The sequence below is a fragment of the Chiloscyllium plagiosum genome, unplaced genomic scaffold (assembly GCF_037043375.1).
Source record: "Chiloscyllium plagiosum isolate Xiang-an unplaced genomic scaffold, Cpla_swu_hap1 HiC_scaffold_10, whole genome shotgun sequence".
Classification (NCBI taxonomy): domain Eukaryota; kingdom Metazoa; phylum Chordata; class Chondrichthyes; order Orectolobiformes; family Hemiscylliidae; genus Chiloscyllium; species Chiloscyllium plagiosum.
The window spans coordinates 13,802,108-13,826,729 of NW_028270148.1; the positions used below are offsets into that span (position 1 = coordinate 13,802,108).

At 44.5% G+C, this 24,622-nt stretch overlaps 1 protein-coding gene across 1 annotated transcript; it reads left to right on the forward strand.

The window, feature by feature from the left end:
- Positions 1–1,240: 1,240 nt before the first annotated feature.
- perp (p53 apoptosis effector related to pmp22) lies at positions 1,241–21,504 on the forward strand. Its single transcript, XM_043695355.2, has 3 exons — positions 1,241–1,600; positions 19,484–19,621; positions 21,156–21,504. Exons 1-3 carry the CDS (start codon positions 1,405–1,407, stop codon positions 21,362–21,364), a joined length of 543 nt encoding a protein of 180 aa, XP_043551290.1. The 5' UTR covers positions 1,241–1,404; the 3' UTR covers positions 21,365–21,504.
- The last annotated feature ends 3,118 nt before the right edge of the window (positions 21,505–24,622 follow it).

Consider the following 24,622-nt stretch of genomic DNA (forward strand, 5'->3'; position numbering starts at 1 on the left):
GGGTCTGGGGTGAACTCCGACAGGTGATGGGGCTTGGTTAAACTAAGGCTTTCAAAAGAAAATTTAATGTTTTTAAAATTTTCTCATGAGACGTGAGTGTCACTGGCTTGACCAGAATTTATTGCCTGTCCCTGGTTGCCCCTTGAGAAGATGATAGTGAGCTGTCCTCTTGAATTGCTGCAGCCCATGTGCTGTGGGTTGACCCACAATGCCCTTACAGAGAGAATTCCAGAATGTTGACCCAGTAACCCCGAAGGTACAGTAATATTTCCAAGTCAGGATAGTGAATGAGTGGGAGGAGAACTTACAGGTAGTGGTTGCCCTTGTCCTTCTAGATGAAAATGGTCATGGGTTTGGAAGGTGCTGTGCAAGGAACTTTGGTGAATTTCTGCAGTGCATCTTGTAGATTGGACAAAAGCAATGGCTCGGTGAAGTGGCTCAATGGTTAGCACTGCTGCTTCACAGCGCTGGGGACCTGGGTTTGATTCCAACCTCGGGTGACTGTCTGTGTGGAGTTTGCACATTCGCCCTGTGTCTGTGCGGGTTTCCTCTGGGTGCTCCGGTTTCCTCCCACAGTCCAAAGATGTGCAGGTTAGGTAAATTGGCCATGCTAAATTGTCAATGGTGTTCAGGAATGTGTACATTAGGTGGATTAGTCGGGGATAAATGTAAAGAAATAGGGTAGGGGAATGGGTCTGGGTGGGTTACTGTTTGGAGGGTTAGTGTGGACTTGTTGGGCCAAATGGCCTGTTTCCACACTCTGTTCTAAACAGAAATTTTTGGAAAAACTCAGCAGGTCTGGCAGCATCTGAGGAGAGAACTTGGAGTTAATGTTTCAGGTCTGGTGACCCTTCCTCAGAACTCGTAGATAGTACACATTGCTACTACTGAGTGTTTGGTGGTGGAGAGAGTGGACGTTTGTGAATGTGGTGCCAATCAAGCGGGCTGCTTTGTCCTGTGTGGTGTCAAGCTTCTCGAGTGTAGTTGGAGCTGCACCATTCCAGGTTCATTGGACAATGTGGAAAAGCAGGAGAAAATCGATGTTAAGATGTGATGCTCACTCGGACAGCTGTAAGTGGGATTGGCCAAAAGCTGTTAAGGGTTCTGTGGCCAGGCACTAACTTTGGAAAGTTTGAGCTAGGGAAGGGTTAACAGAAAGAGGCTGTAACTTAATTCTGGGCGAAGTGTGTGTCATGCCTTTAAACAGTTGTTGTGTAGTTGCCCCTCCCTGTGCCTCGACAGGTTTGGGGTGTGGACTGAGTGAGTGAGACAAACCAAAGGCTGTGAGTGTTGCTGAGCTCTCACAGTCTGACCTGGGAGAGGCACTCGCTGTGGGTTTGAGCTAACCAGGCAGCTGCCAGTTTCTCTCTCTGCCTCTTGGAGCGGTCTCGGTCCTGTCTGGCCATGTTTAAGTGCGGACTCGCCTTCCCCCGCTGTAAATGGATCCTGCCTTTGCTGCTGCTCCTCGCTATCATCTTCGACATCATCGCACTGGCGGCTAGCTCCGGCTGGGTGGACTCCAAGTATCACTATGCCTCCCTGTGGGAACAGTTCAGGGGCAGGGACCCCAGCTGGGAATCCACCTCCCTCATGGAATACGGTAAGGAGAGGCGATCGGCTGGGAAGGGAGGGACATAATACACACAAGGAGGGAGGGAGGAGAGAAAAGGATCAGAGAGAGAAATAACACGAGGGAGAGAGGGAGTTGGTGGAAAAAAGCGGAGAGAGGAAGAACAAGGTGTGAGAAAATAGGAAGGAAGGATGGACAGAGTGTGAGGAAAGAGGAGCGAGGGGTGGAGAGTGTGAGGGGAGAGGAGCGAGGGGTGGAGAGTGTGAGGGGAGAGGAGCGAGGGGTGGAGAGTGTGAGGGGAGAGGAGCGAGGGGTGGAGAGTGTGAGGGGAGAGGAGCGAGGGGTGGAGAGTGTGAGGGGAGAGGAGCGAGGGGTGGAGAGTGTGAGGGGAGAGGAGCGAGGGGTGGAGAGGGTGAGGGGAGAGGAGCGAGGGGTGGTGAGGGGAGAGGAGCGAGGGGTGGTGAGGGGAGAGGAGCGAGGGGTGGAGAGGGTGAGGGGAGAGGAGCGAGGGGTGGAGAGGGTGAGGGGAGAGGAGCGAGGGGTGGAGAGGGTGAGGGGAGAGGAGCGAGGGGTGGAGAGGGTGAGGGGAGAGGAGCAAGGGGTGGAGAGGGTGAGGGGAGACGTGCGAGGGGTGGAGAGGGTGAGGGGAGACGTGCGAGGGATGTGAGGAGTGGAGAGTGTGAGGGAAGAAGAGCAGGGGGGCAGAGAGTGTGGGGAGAACAGAAAAGGGGAGAAATGGAGTAGGGAAAAGAATGTAGGCAACTGAGTCAAGCTGGAAGAAAGTTTAAATGGGAGAGGAAGATAGAGAAAGTGAGATTAAACTGAGAGGGAGGAGTGAAGAACTGAGAGAAGCGAACAAGAAATATCGAGTGTGGAGGAACCACAGAAAGGGAGAGGAAAGTAAGGCAGAGAATAGAAAGAAAATGTGAAAGTCGACACAAGATCAAAACAAAACCACACAAAAAAAAATCAGAAGAAAAAAGTGGTAAAAGGAAATGGGGGTGGGAGAAGGCAGTGAATTAATGAAAGAGATGGTGAAGAGGTCAGCGAAGAAGGTGAGAAACTGACTGAGACAACAACATTAAAGGACAATCAGAAAGAGCCAGAGCTGAAAATGAAAGAAAAATCAGGTCATGAGGCAGTGAAGAAAAGAGATGGAGAGAGTACCAGGGGTCAAATGAAAGAGAACAAGAGGAAACATGAAAGTGAGGCAGACACAAGCAAAAATCTGAGAGGAGGGAGAGATGCAGGCAAGATGACTCAGAAAGGCAGTGAAAAGAAAATAGGTCTGTATGTGATAGAAACAATATGAGCGAAGCAGATCAAAGGGTGTGAGTGAGGACAGCGAGAGCAAAAATGTAAACGGACAGAGAAAGAGAGGGTGTGTGCAGAGGAGAAATAGATAGAGCAGAGAAGACATGTTGCAAAATGTAAAAGAGAGAGCAGTCAGAAGATGCATAAATTATCAAGTAAGAACACAAGTCAGTTTCTGATGCCAAGTTTAATTGAAAACTAATCCAGTGCTTTCCTCCATTTTACTTTTTGATTTGAATGTTGTCTGAAGCAGATATCAACTGTTGTCAGTAGAAGCCTGGCCAACTGACTGCCTACATAGTACATCTGTTAATAATACGCTCTAACACCGACACTGCAGTTCACTCCCTAACAGAGTCTTTACTTCATGCAGCAGAATTAGAATGAAGCAACCTCCCGCCATTGACAGGACATCCATAACATTTATAAAAGAATCCTTCAATAGGAAGAGAAAAATTGAGCAGAGACAGAAATCTGGTGAGGAGATTGCATGTACAGTCACAGAAAATGTGGGCCTTAGATAGGGAAAGGGAAATGAAATTGGCTTGGGAGAGGATTAAACTAGGAAAGAGAGATAGTGATGAGTCAGAAGTACATGGGAAGACGACTAGAATAGGGTGAGGTGAAAGCATTTGGTAAATTTGAAGTTTGGGATTGTGAAGGCTGTACTTGAAGCTACTGGGAGACAGTATAGTCTGACAGCAACAGCAAACTTTTAACATAGTCCAAGGCACTTCACAGGAGAAATTTTAGCACTAGACCACATAAGGCAGTACTGAACCAGATGACCAGAAGCCTGGTCACAGAGGTAGATTCTGAGGGGCGTCTTAAAAGAAAGAGGGGTATGGGGAAGGATTAACAGAGCTTAGAGCCAGGGTAGTTAAAACACAACTGTCAACTATGGGTTGCTGTACAGAACTTTGGTTAGGCCACAGTTGGAGTGTGTGTGCAGTTCTAGTCACACCACACTGTAGGAAGAATGTAATAACACCAGACAAGGTGTAGAGGATATTCACCAGAAACGTTGTCTGAGATGGAGCATTCCAGAGAAACTGGATAAGCTCAGGTTGGTTTTTTTTAGAGCAGGAAAGGTTGCAGGGGGTGCCTGCTAGAGATGTGTAAGATTATGAGGGGCATGGACAGAGTGGGATAGAACGCAGCTGTTAGTTGAAGGGTCAATAACAAAGTGCATAATTTTAAATTGAACGGCAGAAGGTTTAGTGGGGACTTAAGGATAAAAAGAATTCACCCAGACGATGATGAGAATCTGAAATGCATTGCCTGGGAGGGTAGTGGCGATGGGAAACCTCAAACCTTTAAAATGTATGTGGATGAACACTTGTCATAACATTCAAGGTTACAGGCCAAGTGCTGGAAAGTGGGACTAGTATAGGTTTAGAGTACAGTTTGTCAGTACAGACTTGATGGGCCAAAGGTCCTCTTCTATATGGATCTGTGATTCTATTACAGGTATATTGATACGATCGCAGACATAGGGAGAGGCAAGACCACGGATGCAACACATAGGAGGGTGGAAAAAAAAGAGTCTGAGAAAGGAGACAGTGACCGAGGAAAGTAAAAATTAGAGTGAGATAAAGAGAGGCAAAGAGGAGGGGGAGAAAGTAAGTTGTGAAAAAACAGAATGGAAAGATAAAACTGTTGTCTGATAAATGGGATCAAATGTAACACAGTACAAGTTAATCGGAATTTACGTGCCATTTTTAGAATGCTATAGGCACCTCTGTTACATCGTAAGACCCACAGGAGGTTGGTCAGCGAAGATGAATCTGGCGGTGAGAGATGGACAGAAATTAGAAATGGAGAGGGTGGGAAGGTGAAATGAAAGGAAAAATGGAAAGAGAGAAAGCGATGGGAGACTGGTATGACACTTTTGGGTCCGACTTGAAAGGGGAAATTACATCCAGGAGTTTTCTATTAGAACCTTTTCCTCAGTGCAGCAGTGACTACACATTTTGATGTTGTGATAGGTGCTAAATAAATGCAAAAGGTTCTTTCTCTCATTTCATCTCATTCCTGATCACGCGCACTTGTTGTTGTTCTCAACACCAGTGAAAGCGTTGACCATGTGTAAGTATTTCTGCTTTTCAAGAATGGGATTCAAAGTAGACAGGCAGGAGGCTAGAAGAACACAGCATCAGGAGGTGGAGGAGTCACTGTTTCAGGTGTAACCTTTCTTCAGGACTGGGGGTGTGTGTAAGGGGAGATGCAGATAAAGGGGGTGGCGGGGGCAGGGTGGTGAAGTGGGGATAGGTGAAGACAGGCAGAGGGTATGACCTGGTTGGTCAATGGGAGGGATGAATCAGATTGGTGGCAGCGAGGAGTGGAAGGGATGGGGAGAGGCTAGGAAGAGAGTCAGGGGATGGGGAGGGAGGTTATTTGAAATTGGAGAACTCAGTGTTGAGTCCTCAGGGCTGTAGGGTGCCCAGGCAGAAGATAGGTGTTGTTCTTCAATAGGAGCTGTTTGTTTTGGCAATGGAGGAGGCCAAGGATGGTCATGTCAGAAAGGGAATGGTTGGGGGAATTGAAATGGCTGGTGAATGGGAGGTCCGGTCAGCTCCTGTGGACCCAGCTGCGATGCTCAGTGAGCTGTTCCCTAAGTTTACCTTCGGTCTCCCCAGTGTAGAGAAGACCACATCGAGAGCACCTGATGCATGTGTTTCAAGGATGGGATGGCGTGTGAAACATGTTCGCTGCACAACCCAATGAAAAAAAGGAATTCTACTTGGCTATTGTGAACAAATTTATTTTATCTCTTTGCAAAATAATTGACCAAGTGGAGCCGTGATGTGTTAGAGAAGACATAGGAGGAGTAGGCCATTCAAACCCTTGTAGAGTGATGCCATACAATAGAAGGTGGCTATTTGCCCCATTGTGCCTGTACTGTTCCGTCATTTGAGCAGTTTCTGTGCCGATTCCATGAGTTGTTAACACTACCTCGCACATGGTACTCAGTCTCCCAGACTGAGAGGATCTTGAGTTGTTTTGAATCTGGGTACATTGTAGAATTAGCTAGTCTCAGGGTGGAGTTGTTAAATATTTGTGACTGACTAATGTGGTAGAAATACTTAAATGACGTGTGTGTTTAATGTGTGAGCTTACTGGGTGGAAAGTACAGTGTGTGTGTGTGTGTGTGTGTGGGTGTGTGTGGTGTGTGTGGGTGTGTGTGGTACTTCTCTCGGTACTTCAACATGTCAGCCTACATGGCCAGTACAGACACTATGGGCCAAATGGCCTCCTCCTGTGCTATAACACTTCGGTGATGTCAAGTTTAAGTCTTCGGAGTGTGGCTATGGGTGAACTCTCAATTTCAGTTATAAGGCAAGAGTTCTCCTCATTCTTTCATGGGATGTGAGTGTCATTTGGAAGACCACCATTTGTTGCCCATCCCTAATTGCCCTCGAATTCAGTGTTTTGTTCGGCCGTTTCAAAGGGCAATTATGGTCAACCACAGCTTTGCCCTCCGGGCCAAGTCCAGCATACTAGTGACCTCCAGAGAGAGAGTGATTTAAGTGGATCTCATTAAAATCTATTTATTCCCCTTTCAGTGTTAGCCACCATGGTTGATCTATGGTGTCAGTATTGGCACAGAACTCATTACGATATTTGTGTTATATTCATTGACCCTTGGCTAACAACGAGGTCAAAGGATGTTTGGGAGTAGGCAGGAAATAACATTACAATTGTGACCACAATCAGATCATCCATGATTTTATTTAATGGTCACAAGGAGTGAATGACCTAATCCTGCTATTAATTTATTTTTCATATATCTTTATGGCATAGGAGGGTCTCGTTGACATAGCTAAGAGGCATGATGCCCTCACATCGGTAAGCACATTAAATAAAAGTGACGATCAATTGAGCAGTGGGACCGCACAGGTTGAAGGCCTGAGACAGCAAGCCTAGACACTAGTTTCTGTCTCAATACCGCCCTTACCTCTGGGCACTCCAGACTATTTCATATGATTCCTAAGATACAAGTTTGACAAGTTTGGAAATCACTTCTTGATTCAATTCTTCGCTAATTTGAAGGCCTTTGTTCTTTTGGGAATGTTGCAAAGTTGAGTGAAGGTTTCCTGTCTCCACAAACAATTGCAGTACAAGTTTGGACAAAAATCATTTTGGTTCAAAAATCACAACTCTGGGTGTTCTTATACAAGGAGGTGAACAGTAAGCACATAGGAAGGCAAATAAAATATTGTCTGTTTTTCTGCAAGGTGAATGGAATGCAAAAGTAGGGAAGTCTGATTTACCTGCACAGGGTTTTCCTGAGACCACAACGGGACGACTGTGACTAGCTCCTGTACACCTTATTTAAGGTGGAATATGCTGAATTCTAAGCAGTTCAAAGAAGGTTCACAAGTTTGATCCTTTGACTTGGTCTTACGGGAAAATGTTGAACGTATACTCTGTGGGCTTTAGAATGAGAGGCGATCTTAGTGAAACTAGAAGATCCTGTGGAGCTAGACAAGGTGGATGTTGAAAGATTGTGTCCCCTTATAGGAAAACTGGGGACACAGTTCCAAAGTGAAGAGTAAATTGTTTCGTACAGGAAACTCCCTGAGAGATGATAATCTACGATGCTCTCTCCATCGTGGACATTGGACTATCAAATATGTAAAAGGTAAAAACAAGGATTGCAGATGCCACTGGGGAGACTAGACGCCTTCTCACAGAGCGCTTTAGGGAACATCTCCGGGACACCCACACCAATCAACCCCACCGCCCTGTGGCCCAACATTTCAACTCCCCCTCCCACTCTGCCGAGGACATGCAGGTCCTGGGCCTCCTCCACCGCTGCTCACTCACCACCCGACGCCTGGAGGAAGAACACCTCATTTTCTGCCTCGGAACACTTCAACCCCAGGGCATCAATGTGGACTTCACCAGTTCCCTCATTTCCCCTTCCCCCACCTCACCCCAGTTCCAACCTTCTAGCTCAGCACTGTCCCCATGACCTGTCCTACCTGCCTATCTTCCTTTCCACCTATCCACTCCACCCTCCTCTCTGATGTATCACCTCCATCCCCACCCCCATTCACCTATTGTACTCTATACTACTTTCTCCCCAACCCCACCCCCTCTCATTTATTTCTCCACTCAGCAGACACACTGCCTCTATTCCTGATGAAGGGCTTTTGCCCTAAACATCAATTTTCCTGCTCCTCAGATGCTGCCTGACCTGCTGTGCTTTTCTAGCACCACTCTAATCTAGCCCCTATCAAATATGTAAAGGCATGAGATAAAGTTAAAAACCACACAAGACAAAGGAGCAGTACTTCGAAAGCTCATACTTCCAAATAAATTCAACTATAACCTGGTGTGGTGTGATTTTTAACTGTATCTCAGGCCTGAACATATTTGATGAACTTTGTCCACTCCAGTCCAACACTGGCACCTCCACATCAGACCTGAGATAGACAGATGTTTAAACTTTAGGGGAATCAAGGAACGGGCAGGAAAGTTGAGGCTAATCTCTGGTCAGCCTTGAGGAATGGAGGGGCTGAATGGCCTATTCCTGTTTCCTATACTAACTTTCCATGACCTCTACTGCCAGCCTACCTGTACCAGATCTGATTGGGACAAAATTGTGTTGGAGGGCAATTCCATATTTCTCCTTCTCTTCAGGCTCTCTCCTCCCTCTGTACTTCATTACCTGCTGGTGGTAAATATCTGGGAATTTACTTTTCTTTTAGCTGCTTAGTTCAGGCAGACAGAAGCTGGAGTCATCCATTTGGTAGTACAGCAGTAAGAGCAGGGAGTTGGGCAAGAGAATAGCATCTCTCTAAATGAAGCTTTCAACAATTGGGAAGTCTGACAACAGTGTCTTATTCTGGAACTTGGAATAATTACTGCACGTTCGCTGCAACAGCAGAAGAAGACTTTTGAAGATAAAGCACTTTTAAGTTTTGAAAGGCTCTTGCCAACGTAGATGTAGAAAGGATGTCTCTGCTTCCAGGAAAGGCCAGAAATAGTCACAAACATATGATAATTGGTAAAAAAAATCCAGTTGGGAATTTGGGGAAAATTCTTTCCACATGCTCACCAAATTCCATGTAATTCCTTCCTACAGGGAGTGGTTGAGGCAGAAAACATGGGAGCACTTAAGGTGAAGCTGAGAGTGTATCAAGTTCTGAATATGGGTCTCCACAGATGCTCCCAGACCAGCTGAGAATTTCCAGTGATTTCTGTTTATGTTTGAGAAAGTTATTACTGACGGTTAAATAGAGTAAAGTCGTAGAAAATTCATGTACATAACAAACACTGATCATAAAGCTTTTTCTTGTACTGTGGATTGACAGTGATTGTAACGAGGTCAATCAGATGGACTTTGTGAAATATGAGTTCCCTGATTGGGGCTGTTAATCTGGCCCAATCAGGGAGCTCTGGCTGACAGATAAAAACAAGAGTATCCCCCTTCACTGTTTGATCACACAGCATTGCCCTTTTGTGAAGGGCACTGCTTGTCACTGGCCACTCAGGTGTTTTCCTATCTTCCTGGTGGTGGAAATTGAATAAAGATTCGTGCACCTTGTGTCTCTCACTGTGTAAGAAAAAAAAATGTTTGATCACACAGCATTGCCTTTTGTGAAGGGCACTGCTTCAAAAAAAAAACAGGAGTATCAGAGGTTCCATTCCCTCTCAGAGCTGGCTCTGAAGGAGCTGGATCAGTGCAAGAACTTGCCATTTATAAATAAAGGGTGACTTGGTGACAGGATACCGGCCTCTGTGGAGTTATTTCATAATCTACGTACATTGAAGGTAAAGTGTAAAAGGCAGGATTAATAATGATGAGCAGAGAAGCCTTGGTGTGCACAGGTCATTAAAGCTGGCTGTGCAAGTCAGTAAATTTCAATGAAGGCAAGTGAAATCCTTAATTGCATAGTTACAGTAATTTACATCTCTATAGCAAAAGGTGTCTACACAAAAGGTAGCCAGAGAAACAGAAGAAGATGATATCATGAAAGGTATCAGGTATGTAAAGGCAAAATGTAGAGAGGAACATTGAATATTAGAAGCCTTCTAGGTGGGCAGCAATTGGCTTATTGTGGTTAGCTTTGGCCAGTTCTTCCAAGAAGGATATAGAGCAAATGGATAAATACAATGGAGCATCGTTAGGGCATTCACGGGAGTGTGGAGTTATAGTACGGAAGTCAAACATTAGACGTTGGAGTATTTATTTGCAAGTGTGGAAAGTTGGTGATCTGATGGAGAAGTCACACACACCCAATACGTTGTTTAGGATAAACAGTGACAGATTGCTAGAAGAAGGATGTTGTCAAACTCGAGAGGGTGCAGAAGAGATTTACGAGGATGTTGTTGGAGTTGGAGGGTTTGAGCTATAGGAAGAACCTAAATAGGCTGGGGCGGTTTATCTGGAGCATCAGGGGCTGAGGGCTGACCTTATAGAAGTTTATAAAATCATGAGGGGCATAGATACGGTAAATAGCCAAGGTATTTTTCCTTGGATAGGGGAATCCAAAACTAGAGGGCATAGTTTTAAGATGAGAGGGGAAAGGTTTAAAAGAGAACTAAGGGGCAACTTTGTCACATAGAGGGTGGTACATGTATGGAATGTGGTGGGGCTGGTACAATGATAACATTTAAAAGAAATCTGAATGGGTACATGAATAGGAAGAGCTTAGAGGGGCATAGGCCAAATGCTGGCAAATGGGACTAGACGGGTTGGACTGAAGGGTCTGTTTCTGTACTTACAACCCTATGACACTGCTTGGTGAGATGGTACTAACTTAAGATAATTGCATATGCAATTAAATGAAAAGTTAGAAATATACATAAAAGGGATCAGTCACATGCAAATCATCAACAAGGCATGAGTCAGGATAGAATACTGCCCACTTGCCTGGATGAGTGCAGCTCTAACAATACTTAAGGAGATTGACATCATCCAGGAGAAAGCAGCCTGCTTGATTGTCACCACATCCACTGTTTCCACCCCTGACGCTTAGTAGCAGCAGTGTGTACCACCTACAAGATGCACTGCAGAAATTCACCAAAGATCTTAGACAGCGCCTTCAAAACTTACTACCAGTACCATCTAGAAGGACAAGGGTAGCAGGTACATGGGAACACCATCACCACCTGCAAGTTCCTCTCCAGGTCACTCACCATACTGACTTAGAAATATATTGCTGCTTCTTCAGTATCTCTGGTCAAAATCCTGGGATTCCTTTCCTAACAGCATTATATGTCTACTGACAGCACATGGATTGCAACAGTTCAAGTAAGCAGCTCACCATCGCCTTCTGCTGGGTAACTAGGGATAGACAATAAATGACATCGCATAGGAACACGCTAGTGGATTCGATGGGTCCATTGAACTGCTTTGGTGTTGGTACGATACTGATTCTATCCTCTTTCCATTAGTAAGAGAGAGGGTAAAACTTAGGAAGGAGCTAACTGCTGTCATGAGAGAGGATGCGAAACAACATAATTTAGATGATTCTGGTTCTCAGAACTTACACTGACGAGAAAAACACGTTATTTCTTTTACAAAGTGGAAGCTTCAGTGCAACCTAATTCAGGTTTTCAACATTGTGAAAGGCTTAAAAATATTGCCAAAACCAATTCAAGACTTGCATTTATGTAGTGCCTTTCACAATCGTAGGATGTGAAAGCCAGTTAGCAACTTTACACCACAGCAGTAGCTCACTCTAATCAGCCAATTTGCTCACAGAAAGCTCGCTGGAACAAACAGATCAGGGGCAGGAGTAGGCCATTCAGCCCTGCACTACCATACAATAAAATCATGGCTGACCTGCTGGTGACCTCAACTTCATATTTTAAGTTATCCCCTCATTGTAATACTTATTAGACCATCTGTTTTTGTGATGCTGGCTGAAGAATTACTATTGGCCAGTACACAAGGGATGGCTTTCATTGTCATCTTCACAATAGGGATCTTTTAGACCCACCCAACAGGTCAGGAAGGATCTCCCCTTGATGGTTCATCAGATGGATAGCACCACCGTCAGTATCCATAAAGGGCATCAGCCTAGATCACAGTAGCCAGGTCTCTGAGTGGGATTTGAACCTACAAAGTTCTGACTCAAAAGGGAGAGTATTAGCCGCTGAACCACACTGAGGGATAGGCTCAGACTCTCTGGAATTCAATTTAAGGACTTGGAAAGCAAAGGTAATAACAGGCATGGTATAAAACACCAGGGAAGAACATCAAATAGTTGAAGCATTAGGAGACAAGAAGACTGAGGGTTGTGGTGAGAAGGTGGAGATGGTACATATCAAAATGGGATAGACTAGATTTGCCACATGATAGCAATGATGCAAAGAATAATTGAGGAATGTGGACTTTAGCTAAATTCCATAGTGTTTCATTATTGGAGTGACCCCAATATTAAATGTTCAAAATAGTTGCACAGAGTAACCACGATGTGTCATATTGTTTCCTGTCAATTGCAGGATTGGTTAACCCACAGGAAAGAGAGAGTTGAGATAAATGGGTTATTTTTCAGCATGATAAACAGCGGAGTGCCACAGGATCACTCGATTACAATATACATTTGTGACTTGGATGGGGGAGGAGAAAGAATTGTAACCAAATTTGCTGATGATACAAAAATGCATAGGAAAGCAAGTTGTATTTTGGACACAAGGCTCTTTTAAATAAAAGGGATATAAATAGGTCAAATGAGTGGTCAAAAAAATCAGCCGATAATGTACAATGTAGGAAAATGTGAAGTCGCCTACTTTATTTTGAAAGATAGAAAAGCAGAATGTTAATTAAATATGGTGAGACTACAGAATACTGTGGGATTTAGGTGTCTTTGTATATGAATCTCAATCTTAACATTGTAGGAGCAGTGAGTACACAGGAAGGTAAATGGTTTAAGTTGGTCCTTATTGCTAGTGGAATGGCTTATAAAAGTAAGGAATTCTTGCTACACCTTTACAGGTAAATGGATGACCATGTAGTTTTAGTTTCCTTACTTAAGAAGGGGTGTGTTGCATTGAAAACAGTTCACTGAGCTAAGTCCTGGGATAAAAGGCTAAGCTTGTAATATAAAGCTGAGCAGGTTGAGCCTATACTCCTTGGAGTTTAAAAGAATGGTTGGTGATCTTATTGAAACATTCAGAGGGGGCCTGATGATGTGAAGGTGCCAGTGTTGGACTGGATTGGACAATCTCAGAAATCACATGACACCAGGTTGTAGTCCAACAGATCTATTCAAAGCCACGAGCTTTCGGAGCTCTGCTCCTTCATCAGGTGACAGTGCTCTGAAAGTTTTTGATTCTAAATAAACCTGTTGGTCTATAACCTGATGTTGTGTGACTTCTGACTTTGTCAGATGTGAACCAGAGAAGATGTTTCTTCTCGTTGGTGAATCTAGAACGAGTGGTCGCAGTTTAAAAATAAGGGGAGTCCCATTTAAGTAAATGAGGAATTTCTTCTGAGGATCATTCAACTTTGGGCAGGACCGTGGGGGCCAGATCATTGATTATATTCAAGGTGGAGTTAGACAGTTTTTAAGTTCATGAGAGTTGAGGGTTATGGGGACAGGCAGGAAGGTGGAGTTAAGGCCACAATCAGAAGAGCCATGATCTTACTAAATGCCCTTTGAGCTTGCTTCACCACTGTCCTGCTTCTTTCTGATAATCTTGTGTAGATCGAAGCCAGAAACCAACCAACAAACAGTTGTTCGTTTAGAATAATCTGATGCATTTTGGAGATGGTCCCTTACCACCGTCAAGGTCAGAGTGAGTCAGACTCCGGTCTGATAACAAATTCTGTTTGGCAGGTGTGTTTACTGTACAAACTGTCCACCCTCGCTGCATTGTCTGTCTGCCATTCTTTTATCATCAGTTCTGTAGCTTTATGTTGGTAATCTTTTTCCATGTGGGTGCTATTTCTGAATACTCGTGGGTTTTTAATTCAAGAGAGGAAAATGTCAGCATTTGTTCATTCCAAACCCAAAAAGAAACAAACCTATTTTTAAATACAAAAGGTTAGTTCTTAGGTCGGGAGAAATGAAACACTTTCTGAAGTTTAAAACTATCTTGGATCGAACAAGTGATAAAGCGAGTGATGAGGATGTGGAAGTGCACTGCCTGAGACTGTGGTGGAGGCTGGTTCAACTGTGGCTTTCAAAAAGGTTCTGGGGAAAATTCTCCACAGAGATGAGATTTTAGGGTTGTATGGAAAGATAAGCGAGTGAGACTGTCTAAGTCGCTCTTGTGGAGAACTAGCACTGGACACGGAAGGAGTGGGATGGGGAGATGGAGGATGGAAGCGAGACCTGTCTCCAAAGAGCTTGTACTGCAGTGATGGGCTGAATAGTCTCTATCTCTGCCATGGATAAGAGGATTTAATTGTGCAGTTTCCATTTCAGAACGCTCCTGTTCATCAGCTGGTAAGCTGAAACGGGGTGGCAGGGTGTCTCAGTGGTTAGCAGACTGCCTCACAGCGCCAGGGACCCGGGTTCAATTCCCGCCTCAGGCAACTGTCTGTGGAGTTTGCACACAGTTTCTCCCCGTGTCTGCGTGGGTTTCCTCTGGGTGCTCCGGTTTCCTCCCACAGTCCAAAGATGTGCAGGTTAGGTGAATTGGCCATGCTAAATTGCCCATAGTGTTAGGTGCATTAGTCAGGGGTAAATGTAGGGGAATGGGACTGGGTGGGTTGCTTTTCGGAGGTTCGGTGTGGACTTGTTGGGATGAAGGCCGGTTTCCACACTCTAGGGAATCTAATCTAATCTTAATTTTAAAGACCACTATCAGATTTTCTAAGAGCCCCTTGAACATAGCCCTGGTGTCAGTGCTGCACTGAGTGAGGGGAGCAGTACTGTGTACAGGGTGATTTATGGCTTTGTCATGAGTCACACTAAGACAAGTTTACAGTTTGAAAGGGCGTCTCTGTGTGAGGGAGCTGCTGGGTAGCTACAACTGCTGTGCTGTGACTTGGTTCACAATCTTCTAAACTTACGAAACACCTTCAGTATTGTGACACCGCCCTTTTGCACAGATTGAGAGAGATCATCTTACCTGGGCACACCTTGAACTAACAATGTTTCCCACCTCCTATGCGAAATGACTTGCGTTTACCTAGCTCCTTTGCTAACCACCCAAAGTTATTTTACATCCAATGAACTACTTTTTTGAAGAACGGTCACTGTTGTAACGTAGGAAAGGGCAGCAACCGTTTGCACACTGCACGCTCTCACTAACAGCAGTGTAATAATTACCACATAGTCTGTGGCAGTGATGTTGATTGAGGGATAAATATTGTGCCTAGGGTAGCAGGGAGAAAATCTCTGGATTTCTTTTAAACAATCCCGCAGGACGTTTTACATCCATCTGAGTGACCAGATGGGACATCCAGTTAATTGAGAAAGGCAGCACCTCTGACAGTACAGCACTCACACTGTACTCCACGGATGCTGCCTGAACTGCTATGCTCTTCCAGCACCACTAATCCAAAATCTGGTTTCCAGCATCTGCAGTCATTGTTTTTACCCTGTACTCAAATGGCCAGGTCAGCCTTAAGAATGTTTTTTTTTAGATTAGTGTGGAAACAGGCCCTTCGGCCCAACAAGTCCACACTGACCCTCCGAAGAGCAACCCACCCAGACCCATTCCCCTACATTTACCCCTTCACCTAACACTATGGTCAGTTTAGCATGGCCAATTTACCTAGCCTGCACATTTTTGGACTGTGGGAGGAAACCGGAGCACCTGGAGGAAACCCACGCAGACACAGGGAGAATGTGCAAATGTTCTTGAATCTCGGGAGTGGAGCATGAATTCGTGGCTTTCGGATTTAACGGTGGAAGGTCAACCCATTAAGCCCATGTCTGGTATCTGACCATAAATAACAATTAGGAGCAGGAGTTGACCATTCAGCTCCTCAAGCCTGTCCCGCCAGATGATACCGGTGGCCTCAACACCACTTTCCTGCTCGCTCCTTATAACCTGTGACTCCCCCTTAGCAAACCAATCTAGCTCAGCTGTGTCTCTCATCAATGACCCAGCTTCTGCCCCTCTCTGGGGGAAAGAATTGCAAAGACTAACGACCGGCTGATGGAATACCTTTCTCTCCAAATGGGAGATCCCTTCTTCTGAAACAGAGCACCCCAGTTCTAGATTCCGCTATGAGGGAAAACATCTTCTCAGCCTCTGTCAAGCCTCCTCAGAATTTGAATTCTTTCAACAAGATCATGCCCCTCCCATTCTCCAAAATTTCAGTGTGTTCAGATCCAACTTCTGAACACATCCGTGTCACCTCAGGAACTAGGGGATAGTGAGGACTGCAGATGCTGGAGACTCAGAGTCGATAGATTGTGGAGCTGGAAAAGGAACAGCAGGTCAGGCAGCATCTGCGGAGCAAGAGAGTCAACGTTTCAAGCAGGACCCTTCATCAGTGCTCCTGATCAGGAGGAGGAAGATGGGAGGAAGGGGTGGGGAGGGGTGGAGGAGGAGAAGGAGTAGGGCGGAGGAGGAAGTGGGCAGGAGAAAGGTTAGGCCTGAAGTCTTGACTGTCTTGCCCCTCAGATGCTGCCTGACCTGCTGTTCCTTTTCCATCTCAGGAACTAGTCAAATGAGCCTTTTCTGAATTGCTAATGCAATTGGAGCCTTGCTTAAGTAAAGAGAGCTAAACTGTCGACAGTTCCCTCAGTGCAGTCTTACTAAGACCCACTAATACTGTTCGGAATATGGCTTGGTTCACTGGCAGCCCACATTTGTTTGAAGTATTCCCTTTTTCAACCCTGCTGTCCGAAATTCAGCCTCCATCCACGTGTCATCCATTATCCAACAGCATGTCCTCTGCAGTATTCCCAGTTTGTCTCTCTCTGCCCACTGAGAGGAGTGAGATTATAGGGAAGTGGCCTGTGCAGTTGGTGTAGGAAGGCGAGGTAGGCTTTATTATAATGGCAAATCACTGTGGCTGGTCACTATGCTAGAATATCTGATGCATTCTGGGGTGTGTTGGGTAGTCACCAGTCCTCCTTACTGATGCCACCTGGGGAAGGATGCCCGTAAAACTGTTGTGGCGGAAGCTAGTCTCAATCTTGATGACCAGAAAATAGGTTTATTGCATATTGCTTAGTAATGAGATACATTACATCTGGGAAAAATGACGGTCTCCTCTGAGACAATTTGGCTCAATTTAAGATCAAACGTGTGTTACTATTTTAGTCAGATGGAGCATGACACTGGGTCATAATCCACCAGGTTTATTTAAAATCACAAGCTTTCAGATCACTGCTCCTTTGTTACTTGATGATGGAGCAGCGGTCTGAAAGCTTGTCATTTTAAATAAATCTGTTGGACTGTAACCTGATGTTATGTGACTTCTGATTTTGTTCACCCCAGTTCAACACCGGGATCTCCTTATTATGGTTACCATTTTAGCTTTGTACTGTTAACTATTTACTGAAACATAATACACATTCTTGTGAGCATGTAGGGACTGGTGGGACACAATTGAGAAGTGCATAGCTGCTTCCCTCTGGAACAGTCTGTGGGTGGTGCATAGCTTGTGAAGACAGTTAACCCTTTCAGGTTCTAACTGCCTCATACAATGGATCTGGCTTCTATTTTGCAGCTCACTCAGAAGACAGACTGCACTCTCAGAGAAATAAAAGCCTCAATGGCTGCCTGGTGCATCGTAAGCTGTGAAAGGTGCTACATAAATGCAACTATCTCTCTCTCCAACCAATACCTTGTGACCAGGGTGCTCTGGCAACACCTACAGCTAAATGGAGTAAATAGAGGGAAACTGTTGCCGCTTGTAAAAGGAAGAAGAAGAGGGCAGATTTAAAGTGATGTGCAAAAGTAGTGCGGATGAAGTGGGAAAAACCTTTTTCACACAGTGAGCAGTTTGGATCTGGAAAGCTCTGCCTGGAAATGTGGTGGAGGCAGGTTCATTTGAGGCACTGAAAGGTGATGAATGTTCGCTTCCACTGAAATAGTGTGCAAGGTTTAGAGGGAGAGAGCTAAAGATTTGCACAAGGTAATTGTGCTAATTTGAAGAGCCAGCACAGGAAAGATGGGCCAAAGGGACTGTTCCTGCTCAGAATGACTTTGTCTTCAGTGGATACTAGAGCAGTGCAGGTAAACCAGAGACTAGGTGGTCCCATACCTGTGTCTTAATTGCAGGAAAATGTGAGGAAGCAGCAGGAATTCCAGGTGGAGAATGCAGTGGGAAGGAATGGGAGATGGTGCAGAGAACAGCAAGGAAGAATGAAGAGGGGAGGGACCATGGTGCTATTGATAACTATGCAACCACAATACTATATATGGATGAGTACAAATAGGAGGAGTATTTGGTCTGGGAGCAACCTCTCTCTGTCAGGCTTTTCTATTGAGCAGCTGCATAGAGGATTGCCTCTCAGTCCCGTGGGAGAAAGCACAAAGAGCTCTCAGGTTACCATGCCAAACGACCATTCTCACCCGCGTGGTTAGACTTTAAATGGGTCTTTCATTTCAAAGCATGGACCAGTGCCATTTATAGATCCCAGAGCTGAGAAATGTTTTTTGAGAGCTGGTGTGAGACCACACATGCAGACGTGGTGTCAAGTGGTGAAACAATGACCTGCTTCCCAACTCTCTCTCTCAAAGAAAGTAAAATTCCCTTTTCCTTAAAACAGCCATTTCCCTTCCCTCAGCACAAGGCCATGTCTCTCTTCTCTGGTGGAAGTAAGCAATCCAGGGCCAATCTTAAAGAAAAACTGTCTCCCCCACCCCCATCATTCAGTCCTTTTGCTTTGCAGTTTATGGGAGATTTCTGTGTGCAGTTTTCCTCCATTAGAAGAAGTAATGGGTCGTAGAATGTTAATAACACAAAATGAGGCTTCCTAACCTTTCAGGGTCTCTGTAAGCGCAACTCAGTGCAAAAGTAGTGCGGATGAAGTGGGAAAAACCTTTTTCACACAGTGAGCAGTTTGGATCTGGAAAGCTCTGCCTGGAAATGTGGTGGAGGCAGGTTCATTTGAGGCACTGAAAGGTGATGAATGTTCGCTTCCACTGAAATAGTGTGCAAGGTTTAGACTCCTGTCTAGCCTCAGAACTTCACAAATCCTTCCCCTTCAAGCCATTTACTTTTATTTTGAGACCCTCTCTCAAATCTCTCCAACTTTTCTTCTCCAGGGAGAACAGATCCACCTTCTCCATTTCATATCCTTGTAATTAAAGTCGCTGATCCCAGGGACCATTCTTATAAATCTTCTGTACACCATCTCCAAAGCCTTCTTAAAATGTGATGCCCAGAACTGGACACAACACTCTAGTGTTTCATAAAAGTTCACCTTAAAATCCTTGCTTTTCTACTCTGTCCTTCTCTTTGTCAAGCGGTGTCTTTATTAACCACTTTCTCGACACACCCTGGTACGTTTTTGAGAAACGTTTGTTTATGGAATGAGGGTGTCATTGCCCATCCCTAATTGCCCAGAGAGCAGTTAAGAGTCAACCACGTTGCTGTGGGTCTGGAGTCACATGTAGGCCAGACCAGGTAAGGATGGCAAATTTCCTCCCCTAAAGGACAACAGTGAACCAGATGTGTTTTCTTTTTAATAATAAATGACATTGGTCCTTTCATTCTACCAGGATGGGCGAAAGCTACTGCAGCACTGCTGATAATCGGTTGTATCCTGTTGATCATTTGCTTCATCCTGTCCATCTTTGCTCTTTGCAAGGAGCAATCGGGTCTGCTGAGAGTGATTGGTATCATCCTCTTTGTTGCTGGTAAGTCTTGCTGTTCGGTAAATACCTCGCTCCTTCCCCAGGGCCCTCACTTGTTGACTGGACTCAAACTCAGTGAGTCTGCAACAGACCCAGATTAAACACGGGGTTTTCCCAAACCAGGTGTCATTCTCAAATTACTCCTATTGTAGGAGCAGGAGTGGCCATTCAGCTCACCCTGTCATTCTAGATCGTGGATGACCATCTACCTCAACAGCATTTTCCTGCACTTTATCAACACATCTCTTGACTTCCTTAATAAGTAGAATTCTGTCATTCTCTGACTTGAAGTTAATGTATAACTGAATTCTCTACCCCATAGGATTGTGAAAGCTTATCACCCTCTGCGTGAAGTCATTCATCCTCATCTCAGCCCTAAGTAACTTGCCTTTTGTTCTGAGATCGAGTAATTATAATTACAATTCAGAATATTAATTTCCAGAAGTAAAATGTACCTAAATCGCACAATGACTGTTTCCACATCTGCCAAGCCAGCTTGTTCCATAGTTTGATCACTCACTCAGTAAGGGAGTGTTTCCTCCGAGTAATCTTCGTACCCCTTTCAGCTGACACAGTTATACTACAATAATTCAGTTGGATGACCAGTGTTAATGTGTGGCAAAACATGGCACCTCTGCTGTGCACAGCAAGAACCCACAGATGCACTGTGTAAAGAATGAGCAGCTAGTTACAGGTAGCATTGATGAAAGCAAGGGATATCAAAATAAAAAAGGAACCCTACTACTCCTCAACTAGAACCCCAAAGTTTGCTCCTTTTCACATCCAGCAAATTTTCATCATACTGGGGATTCTTGGCTTATGTCCGGCACTTTGGTCTACATACAGATGGATCAATGCAGGTTTTCCTTCACTCCCCTCCAAGGAAAGTGTTGTACAATCCTGTTCATTCGGAAAATATTTTTAATAAAGAACATGAGGAACAGGAGGGGGCCATCTGGACCCACGAACCTACTTTGTCACTCAATAAAATCCTAACTGATAGTTTACCTCAACTCCACTTTTCTGCCCTACCCCCAGGACTTTTAATTCTCCAAAAATCCTTCGATCTCAGTATTCAACACACTCCATGACTGAGCATCGACTATTCTCTGGGAAAGGGAGTTCCAAAGGAATTTCCATCACCCTCTGAGTCCAAAATGGCTGACCCCTTATCCACAGATTGATCAATTTAATTGAATGGTGACATCCAGAATCAATTGACCAGTGTGAATGTGGAACTTGATTGCTATATTTAAATCGGAATGCAATTCAAATTCCTCACTCTGAAAATACCGTCCCATCAATGAATCTGGTGATATTTCTGGTTATGGAAATGGATCGGTGAGCTTGCATCCGGTAACAATGAAGCCAAGTGTTGAGTTTGAGTTCAAAACTCAATTCAAAACTCACCCCACCTGTAAAAAGGTTAAAATCGGGCTAATCCCGGATAGCTGATGTATTGGGTGTTCTTTTTTCCTTCCCTCTCTAACCATGTTTTCTTCTGCACCCCCCCCCCCCCCCCCCCCCACCTCCACAGTCCTCTTCCAGTTCATCGCCCTCATCGTGTACCCAGTCAATTTCACCAAGACCCTCATCAAAAATGGCAACTATGAGTACAGCTGGAGCTACGGCTTTGGGTGGGGGGCCACCATACTGATGATCGGCTGTGGCATTTTCTTCTGCTGCCTTCCCAAGTACGAAGACGAACTCTACGGTCAAGCTAAGCCCATCTACATCTACGGCTGAGCCCTTGGAGTCAGCGGTGGTGAAGATTTGACTCTGGTGCCGTGCACACGTGTATATTTGCTGTTTCAAAATGCCAGAGGAATGACTATGTTCCATTTCTTTTTGAGAAACAAAAGAGCCTGCACATGTTAGTACACACAAGTACTGGATTCGACTAAGCTCTTGTTTTTATCTGTTAAGGTAGTTTTTTTTAAAAAAAAGAATTTTGGCTTTAAATAGACTTGCTGGTGTTGGGGATAGCAAGAGATAAGATTTTGGGGATGCGGACGGGGATCGATACAGACACTAGACCGTCACCAAATGCAATTTGTAGCCAGCATCTGAATCTTAAAAATTGAAATGGCAACTCTTTCCACTTCCCTGTCTGGCAACTTCTTCCTCTTAATAGTATAAATTGTGGTCCAGATTAGGGCAAAACAAGTGTTGGCACGGGCAAGAGAAGTTGGAATAATGTTGATTGTGTGAGAGAGTATCATGGTGTCTCAAGGTCAGATAAGGATAAGGATAGAAATTACTTCCAGATGAGAGAGTGCAGAAGGTTTTTTTTAATGCAAGGACCACGTTAAGTACAGGATGATATTGCCATTCAAGTATTCTTCTTTATATTTTTATCTTTGACCAAAAAATTCTATGGCTCTTCCAAATGCAGGCACAAACCTGTTAACCTAAATCAGGTGATGTTGTATGAAAAATAATAATTGACATTCTGAAGTTTCAATTCTGACCATTTTATTAAAGAGTGCACATTATACATACTGTCTGTAAATATTTCTTCTCTGGAATATGATGATTCTAATCATAGGGGAGAGGGTGCAATAGGGGGAAATGTATTAGAAGTTGGTCAAAATTCTGAGTGTTTATACAGCTGGATTGAGAAAAACAGTCTCTAATCAGAGGAAGCAAATTTAAGATCATTGGAAAATGAACTGCACGGGCGATTCTTTTTATGCAACGAATTGTTACAGTTTGCAGTACATTGCCTGAAAGAGGAGTGGTAAAAGCAGATTCACTATTAACTTTCAAAGGGGCATTGGAAAAATACTCAAAGGGCAAACTGTGGAGAAAGAGCTAGCATAGGAACAGTGGGCCAAATGGTCTCCCTCTGTGTTCATCGCTCTACAATTCTTTACATTATACATTTACACAGCTTTTCCTTGAATGTTTTTATGGCAGATTCATGACTAATGAGGGAGGTAGGAATGTGCGTTGACTCCGTGATCAAATTAAGCATGATCTTATAAAATAGCAGAGCAGTCTCGAGGGGCCTGCTCCTAACCTGTGTCTGCTCAAGTATGTTAATGCATTTACAGACAAGTTTATGAGTTATGCTGCTTTGAATTGTGAGGGCGGAGTGATAAGACACGTCTGCAAAACACTGTTTACAATTTGTCAGTAGGAAAGCTTCAGCTTCTCAAAGCATGGGGTGGGGCATGGAGAGAAAAGGTTAAAACGATAATTACACATGGAGGATTGTTAGGACATAGAGTGGTGACAAACGTCTGTAATAGTTTTTCAAAAGACAAGCAGTTGATGGTTTGAAATGTGGAAGTGGGGAAAAGATTGGTGGATTTTTGTAAGTGGTTAGTTCTTTCAGAGTTGTCACAAATGGAAGAACTTTCTGAGCTCTTAGGTTTTATGATATTACATTTAAGCCTGGCTGTGTCAGTATAACTCTTACCTAACAGTCTGGAGTCTATGTATCACCAATTCCATTGAAGAATAAACTTGCATTTATATAGCACTTTTTAACAATCTTGGGACTTCCCTGTAGTGATTGGAATGAGGCCAGCTAGGCGGACCTTATATAATATGAGTTCCCTGATTGGACCAGGTCAACAGCCCCAATCAGGGACCCCTGGCTGGGAGTTGCCTCTGAGCTAGCTGGGTCAGTGTCATGTACTATGCACGTGTAAATAAAGGGTGACTTGGTGACAGGATACTGGCCTTTGTGGAGTTATTTCGATCCCAACCTTCTTCATAACCATGAAGTACTTTTGGTTGTGGCTGTAAATATAGGAAGCCACATGCAGCCAACTTACACACAGCAAGATCCTGCAACCGGAATTGTGATGATAATCTATTTCAGTGGAAGTTGGCCAGGACACGTCCCTGTTTTTCTATGAATGCTTCAGGGGCTTTTAAATTCAACTGCGCCATTTAGTTTAATGTGTTATCTGATCTGCCGTTTTCCCTGAATAGGCAGCATACCCCCTCCCCTAACACTGCACTGGGCATGTTGACCCAGATTCCGTGTGCCTGTCTCTGGAACAGGACTTGACGCTACGGGTTTTTTTGAGGCAGCTGACAAAGTCAGCTGTGAGAATTGTGGAAACCCCATCGCGATGTGGGAGCAGGCTTCCTTTGCCTGACAGCTTTCGGTTGAATCAACATTTCTGGCTTTGTTTCAACAGTGAGAGGGAGCAGTGAGAGACTGTGAGTGAGGACAGGCTGCTGCAGGCAGAGAGGACTAACTCTAGGTATAATGCACCATGGGCTGTGTCCCTCCCCTTATTCATCAGCTTATTCCCCATTACACACTGAGCACACTCTGACGTACGTTTGTAACTCCTGGTGACTAGAGACAGCAGGTAGAAATTGGATAGTAACACAAAGTGGGCATCATCACAATGGGGTCATGTATCATTACCTGCTGAGCAACTTGCAAAGCTGCAGGATTGTATTTGCTGCCCCTCTCCCCACCCCCAAGTTGATTTTCACTTACTATTGTACACTTTGGATTCCAGTTTTACATCCTGACATTTTGCTCGAGGTTCAGGACACCCACTCTGGGTGTGTCAGCTCCAGATAGGCAATTCAACCACATAGGTCATCACATCAAGCTCAATCCTACCTCAAATTATCCGAATACATGGGGCCAATCAAGTGTGGGAACTATCTGCAGCCCTGAGTTAAGATCAGGTAAGTCTACTAGTAGCGGGAATCCCAGTGGACAAACAGAAGGTTGGAAGCAGTATCAGGAGGTGGAGAAGTCAATGTTTCAAGTATAACCCTTCTTCAGGAATCAAGCAGTGTCCCTCTTGTTCTTCAATGGTTTAGTATATTCTTCAGATTTCTGCTGATGAACTTATGAACCCCATCACAAAAATACAATTCAGCCAACTGCAGCTTATTTGACGATTGTTATATCACCCCTCTACATCACTACACCAGAGACCCAAAGAATCCCGGTTAATGCTCTGATGACCCAAGTTCAGATACCACCATGGTGGAATTTAAGTTCAATTAATAATTCTGAAA